Here is a 7,194-nt window from a genome sequence, read left to right as displayed (position 1 = left end):
TATTTCTAGTTGGTCGAGTTTTCTTGTAATTATTAACATAAAGTATAGACAGAACAATAGAACTATGAAATTCTTATATTACCGATACCCTTCTTGCCCCCCCCCCCTCTATCCCCCCCCCTCTTCTCTGGAGATTAAGAAATGGTAGTAACGATATAGGAGTATCGCATGTAGGTGGAATCTCTCATTCGTTTAACCATAGCTACACGCAGGTGGCTACACGTATTAACAATAATCCACGAGTGTTACACAGAATTATAGAATATCATTTTCAAATTATAGTCTCCATCACAGTAACTGTTAGAAAGTAAGGAATGAATCTGTCAGTTCTGAAAGAGTACCAGGAAGCATATTCGGAAATTATATTCTTTGATACTAAGACCAAAAAACCATCATTCTGTATTGGTACTCCCAAATCGTTCAATAACATTCTTGACAATTTAAGGGATTATTTTTTTCCAGAAGCAACAACAATGGTTTCGGTTTCTTACCTTATTTCCATTGTTTACAAGAACAACAACAACAACAAAAATACTCGATATATACACACATATTGTGAAACAAGAAATGGCTTAAACGGCGTTCCATATGAAATTTCATTTACACTTTATGGACAAATGTCTCGCATATATACAATTTGACGCAGTTACCAAATACATATGATACAGTTTACGTAGTTAATTAAAGTTGCGTATTAACACACTTTGCGTCACGCTTGCCTTTTTGTAGTGCATCAAAATTAATAATTACATTTGCAGACTTTTAACCAAATTCGTTTAAGCTTTAATCGAAATATTACAAAAAAAGACCCCCCCCCCCCCTCCCCAAGTTACGACATACGAATAGAACAGAATGATTGGCAAGTTAAAAACAAAGGTATAGACAACAGTACTTGTGCATTTTAAGAGCAAACAAAAATCATTCTGATTAATTTTTAAACGAGACGCATTTTTGCTAACAATTTGATTTTCTCTTTCCAAAAACAAAAAAGCTAGAAATTGGTAGATAAAATAAATTTATAAGTAGGCCTATAGAGAGAGAAATCGTGTTCGTGTTCGTCAACATCTCTCATGTGTTACATGAAAGTATTTTGTATAGAACATCCGCTAACTGAAGACAAAGTCGCATCATTCTTTCCGAGAGAACACTCTCAGCTGGAAATTTGTATTTCATGAATATTCATTTAACAATAACAGCTTTTGGTACTTTGGTATCCAAATTGTTACAAAATGACAAAAAAAAGCAAATAGTTAGATCTAGAACCCCATTTTACAGCTGATATAGGCAAAGAAGGTCGCAAAGTTAAAAAGTTCCAGTATAGGTTTCTTTGACGATGTGTAATTTTGAATATCTTGAGAGCCAATCACAATCATGCAGACGGTGCAGTGTGGTTGCTATGGCCGTCATCAGTGGGTTCGGAGAAGTAATAATTCCACACATCGTTTAAACTTCCATTTTAATATGTGTCTGGTAGTTAACATAGTGTTTTCCTGAGTAGGCATGTGTTTTGCTATGAGTCGTGTATTTCTTTTGCCTTGCTCGTGAATTCTGGAACCAAACTTGCGTGACTCTCTTACTTAGGCCAGTGACTTGAGCTATAGTGTGAAGACAGCTGCTATCCGGGTTGACGTCGACTTTAAAGTGTGCGTGAAGCACCTCGAGCTGCTTCTCGGAAAAAGTCGTGCGAATTCGTTTCGGCTTCGGCGAGTTGTCCGATGACGTCGTGGTATCGTCAGAACTTGTATTTGAATCATCTGCAAATGAGGAGAGCGACTCATATCAGCGACAAAATATATTAATCAATTATCATACAGTACACGAAGAATCGGGCCTTGTGCCCATTGGTATATGTTAACATATACGGGACTATTTTACGGACGCGTACATAATACTTGTGGTCCGGCAAAGTTAAAAATTGTGATATTTTATCTTTCCGTGGTTTTTTATCAATTTTCTGGCTGATTGTTGGTTCATTTTTTTAAGCAGTCTCTCCTCGTCAATAAAACCCTCAAAACTGCTTATATGGCTTTGGGTGGAACGTGGATGCTTTACACCTTGCAAAAAGAAAAACCTTTCAATGAAAACACGTTTCTATATATGGAATAGTAATCAGTTATGATAATGTGGCTATGCAGATACTCCTCTTAACCCCCCCCCCTTCCCCTCTGTGTTTGCCCAGATGGATTGAGTTAATTTAATTTAGTTTTCAGCAACAAATTCATTACTTGGTACTTTGAAAAAGTAAAGTTAAACTAAAGAATGAATTATATGTAATTTTCACATAACTATGAATAATAAGGTATTTACCATCGATGCTGGGTGTTTGTTCCCCGTCATTCTCCGACCCGTGACCGCTGGATTGAAAGTGTGTCCTGCATCTAATTTTGTGACCAGTCAGAGCAAATTCTTCACCCGTCGAGAGCTGCCTCTTACAGTGGTGGCAGGAGAAACAAGCAAGATGATACACAAAGCCTTTAGCATGACGAACCCAATCTGTTGGGCCAATCGATCGACTACAAGCTGAACAAATCCTCGAATAATGACTGGCGGGAAAGAAAAATATTAAAAATATACACGTAGGATATTAAAGAAAAGGAATATTAGAAATAATTATTTTCGACAGCTGAAACAGTATATCTTAACTCTGTATGCTTTGTGTCAGGTAACAAATTGATACCTGCAGCGAGCAGTAACGAAGCGCGCATAATAATGGAATTAAAGGGCAAGTGTGTGCGCATCAGAAATCATAAGAAATTCTCTTCAAAGCTTGCTGTAAATTAACCATTTCTTTTTGGTCTCTAAGTTGTCTGTCAATGTGGCACAGGCTACTGTCTTCGGTTAAACGGTTAAACAGTACTTGGTTTATTGCTATCGAAGTTTTCCATATTATTATTAATCTCGAGGAAAGAGTTATATCTCAAATTTCTTGTGCATCTTTCTTAAGTTGGAAATCAACTTTGACTCTATAATTATAGTCGAGTTAATTTACTGCCAATCATGTAAATAGGATTGAAAAATCGAAATTTTAACAAATCAAATCAAATGTAAGATTAAAAGTCGGACATGTTATCGGGTTGGTGATACCCTTCGAATCTCCCCCCCCCCCTCCCCTCCTCTACAACCGTAAGTCAAATTCATTACATACCTGCGGTAGCATCTTCGACAGAATACATGCTGGTCCCGAAAGTAGCATGTACTAAAGTTTTGCAGTTTTATCAAACACTCGGAACATCGAAGGCAATTCGCGTGCCAATAGTTGCTAACTCCGACTTTGAGCAGAAACCTGTCGTTGATGTCCAGTCTACATTCAAAGCATACGTTACCCTATATACCGGGGAAGAAAAAAAAAGAAAACAAGTGTTGAAGTTAGCAAACCTATATAGGCCTATATACATCAACTGCAATGCTGAATAATTGAAAAGAACTTCATGGAGCCGTACTTTCCGACGTATGCATTTTCTTTTTTATCCACTTTTGGTCAATTTTACCTTAGATACATTCACCTTGAAATGTGAAAAGAAAATGGTAGGGGAGTAGAAATTTAATTTCTTCTTCAACTGGAAGTATAATAACATCACAAAGTTGATGAAAGTGAAAAGCATGATATCTACAAAACGGAAGAAGAATTTTTCTTAGCTTTTTGAAAGAGACATTAATCAAGCAATCAAGCAATGGGATTACAGCTTGACCCTGTCCTACTCACCCTATCCCGGCCCTGTGATTGTTTAAGTATCAAAATAAGGATACAATTGATAAAAAGTATTAATTTAAAAACATATTTAAAAATATTATTATTAGCCACTTTCTGCTTTCTTTAATATAAGGAACAATGTATATGTGGAATCACGACCTTCCTTACTGGTTTCGAACAATCAGCGTCCATAGCCTAGTGGTTAGGGTGTCCGCATATAAAGCGGGAGGCCCGGGTTGGAATCCTGGTGGAGGCTGTAAGTTTTTTCACTGTTCTGGATTTTCCAACTCATTACGATTTCAATTATATATATATATACATATAGGAATAACGGAAAAACTGTTAAACAACTATGCTGCATTTAGAGAAAGGCTGGATCTCGAGTGAGATAAATATATATATAAATATATATATATATATTTATTTATATACATATTATTTATAATTTTTTATATTTTTTTATTTTTCATATATTTATTTATTTATATATTCAGAGAAGGGGGCTTACCTTTTCTCTTTTGATAAATACCTCGTCGTCAACGTCGTCGTCTCGTCGTAATTCGAGTGTAGTCTTTTCTTCATATTCCTCCTTCATGGTTAATACACAACAATTTGAACATACACTCTTTATTTACAGGAAATGAGAAGCTCTGCAAACCTTCTTACACCGACACTAATTGTTCTCGTGTTTCAAAAGCGCAAAAGAAAATATGGGGTTTCCTTTGATTTTAAAAAGTTCCCATTAACGCTGCTAATCTTCTCGTACAAAAATAAAAACAGATTTATGCACAAAGAAAGTGAAAAAAAGAAAATCCGTAAGCGATGAAATTAACGTTGACGGCATTTACAAACAACATTGTCAACTCGGTGTCCAGATGAAAAATATCCCTCGTATATGATATGATACATTTCAATAGGTTATTTGTCCAAGTATGTTAACTCGTCCCCGGATATGTAACACACTGTTACAAATTCGATAACATTCTGATCCACATGTATGGAGTGTCCGGCAAAGTGATATAGTAATAGCGATAGCGAGATGTCCTTTACACTGGTTGTGTTATCCCATTCCTACCCTTTTTTCTAACAAATATTTTTGAAAGCGTCTTAAAGCTTGGTTTTGTTGCTGGTGATAATAGTCCTCTGTGTTTTTGTTTTCCTGTTCGTAAGATTCTTTTTTATTATCGAACCAAATCTCCTGGCGTCTACTGCATCCCACAACCTCTTTGTGAGTCTGTCAATCACACTCCGTGACAGTCGAATACGATAATTGGCATCTCAGTAGAGCTTAACATTCCCACACACAAAAAAAAAGGGGAAGGGAATCCTTCTCACCCACGTTATTGAAAAGATAATGGTGACCGCACATGCGGATAAATACAAAAGAGGGATTAATACGCCTTCATTTTAAGCGCGAGTATAAAAAATATATACAAAATAGTCACTACTTAGTGTCATAAGTCTAATAGAATACAGTCACGTATGACATACACACCAAAACTTGTAAAAATCGAAGGAAATACACATTTCTATATAAGACACGATTTATATTTTGATGATCGGATGCTTTCTCTTACAGGATGAGTGGTGGGAATTGGCAATGCCATATTAATTTAAAAGGGCTGATAAGGCAACTGTCTATTCCCATGGTTAACGGGCCCCGTGTCTAAAGGGGGTCCAGTGGTTGAAAAGCTCACAATGGCAAACCTTACGAACGTTCTATGATCTGCTTGTGTCTCCATAACTTGTATACAGCGGGGGAGAGGCCCATATGGTATTATATCGACGATCGGGGTGAGAAGAGCTAGAGGGTTACCGGCCCTTATTGACACCCCCCCCCCCACAGAAGTAAGACTCTATGTTAAATCATCGTGATCAAACGTTACACTCTCGAAATGACCCTTAATTTATTGTCCTTCTGTTCTGTCTCCGTTGGTCAACTCTGAAGAACATTGGGTTGTTGAGGAGGTTGGGAAGGGGGAGGAGCGGGCAAAAGTATACTATCGACTCGCATATACCCAATGTAGCGCATTCCACTATGGGAAAATATGCGCCTCGGCAATTTAGATATATGATAGCGACTTCGGTTCCGTGTTAGAAAAGCCGGCAGCCCAAATCCGCCCTAGGAGAGGTGGTCGGGAGTCGGAAAATGTTTTGCCAGAAAACGTTCTTGGCAATATAAAAGAAGATATAGAATGATACATATAAATACAAACCAAACAAAAAAGGAAAAAGTAAATGAAAAAAGAATACAGTATCTTACTACATATGATTCTATCTTTACACAGTGTCTATAATAATTAATATATTATTAACATGAAACGTCATATTACGCATGCGCTGTTCTGTACAATGAAGCCTCTCCCACATCACCTCCCTCAGTCGAATTTAGAATAAAGGAAATTCCTGTTAAATCAGCTCTCTGCAGAAGATTTGGTTTGTAAGAGCGAGTATCAAGCACATACCGCATATTATACTTAAGCTCCTGTAATCCCTTTAAAACTCTTCGATTGAGTTACGAGCACTATATAGGTGGAAGTTCCCTTCGTTTCCTTGAAACTATCGATCTATCGGCGATTACTCTATTGTCATTAAGAAAGTGTCTATAATCGAAGATTCAATAGCTTAAACCCACTCACTCAAATAGTTTGACAGCTAAGCCATTGACCAGTTTGACTTTGCGGTGATTACAAGAATTGCATGAGCAGTTGCCCACTTACTAATCTGTTTTACTGAAAGAAAACTTTTAAGTATATAATGCATAAGAAGCCACGTGACCACAACGTATAGTTACGACCTTCCTCTCGAATACGCAGAGACTGTTGCTTTTTATCGTTACGAAAAATTGTTAAATGGTACGATTTTTTCATCATATATACTAAAAGGTAGTATACATGCCATTTTCTAGAAATAAGTAAACATTAAATACGCCCTCATAAAACCGAAATGGTTCATTAAAATGCACGTATGATCAACTTGGTCCTTTTTATATTGATTTTGACTTTATATATGTAGGCCTATATATAAAGGCAAAAATGTCACCAAAACAGAACTAGTATTGTTCGATACAGGTGACAAACGCCTACAGTGGAATTACGACCTTCCTTACCGGTTTCGAACCTCTGGACATACAATCAGCGCCCATAGTGGTTAGGATGTTCGAGGCCCGGGTTCGAATACCGGTGGAGGCTGGAAGTTTTTTTACTGTTCTGGATTTCCAACTCAGTACAATATCAATTATATATGTAAATAATGAAGTAAAGAGTCGCAAGTTTGTTCTTTACATACGACTAATGGAAAAATATGCGCGCAGGCAGACAGAACGTTACTAACTGTATCCTCTTAATTACTTTGAATTAAATTGAATCTGGTAAAACAATTGTAAAAAAAACAATCTATGATGGTGTCTTTGTTTGATAAATTGTAACTTATTTCTAATATTACTCAGAGGCGTCCAAAGCCGGGCCGGGCCCGTATATAATCATGCGTAGAGCCGGACCGGG

The 7,194-nt window shown here is 37.0% G+C and overlaps 1 protein-coding gene across 1 annotated transcript; it reads right to left on the bottom strand.

Annotated features, from left to right (window-relative positions):
• Positions 1–356: 356 nt before the first annotated feature.
• Positions 357–4,882, bottom strand: LOC139964187 (LIM/homeobox protein Awh-like). The gene is made up of 4 exons (XM_071965591.1): positions 4,200–4,882; positions 3,146–3,324; positions 2,308–2,543; positions 357–1,754 (listed from the first exon to the last, which is right to left on the bottom strand). The coding sequence occupies exons 1-4, from the start codon at positions 4,284–4,286 to the stop codon at positions 1,444–1,446; spliced, it is 813 nt and encodes a 270-aa protein (XP_071821692.1). The 5' UTR covers positions 4,287–4,882; the 3' UTR covers positions 357–1,443.
• Positions 4,883–7,194: the final 2,312 nt, after the last annotated feature.

This window comes from Apostichopus japonicus, chromosome 22 (genome assembly GCF_037975245.1).
Source record: "Apostichopus japonicus isolate 1M-3 chromosome 22, ASM3797524v1, whole genome shotgun sequence".
NCBI classification, from domain to species: Eukaryota; Metazoa; Echinodermata; class Holothuroidea; order Aspidochirotida; family Stichopodidae; genus Apostichopus; species Apostichopus japonicus.
Note: the sequence above shows the minus strand (reverse complement) of the source record. Positions and strands in the feature narration are given on the sequence as shown.

Excerpts from the sequence above, each read along its gene's own strand:
- LOC139964187 (XM_071965591.1), bottom strand. The coding sequence starts at position 4,286 with ATGAAGGAGGAATATGAAGAAAAGACTACACTCGAATTACGACGAGAC. Across the intron at positions 2,544-3,145 it reads TGTCGAAGATGCTACCGCAG|TCATTATTCGAGGATTTGTT; the intron begins GTATGTAATGAA and ends CTTTCCCGCCAG. Across the intron at positions 1,755-2,307 it reads ACAAACACCCAGCATCGATG|ATGATTCAAATACAAGTTCT; the intron begins GTAAATACCTTA and ends CCTCATTTGCAG.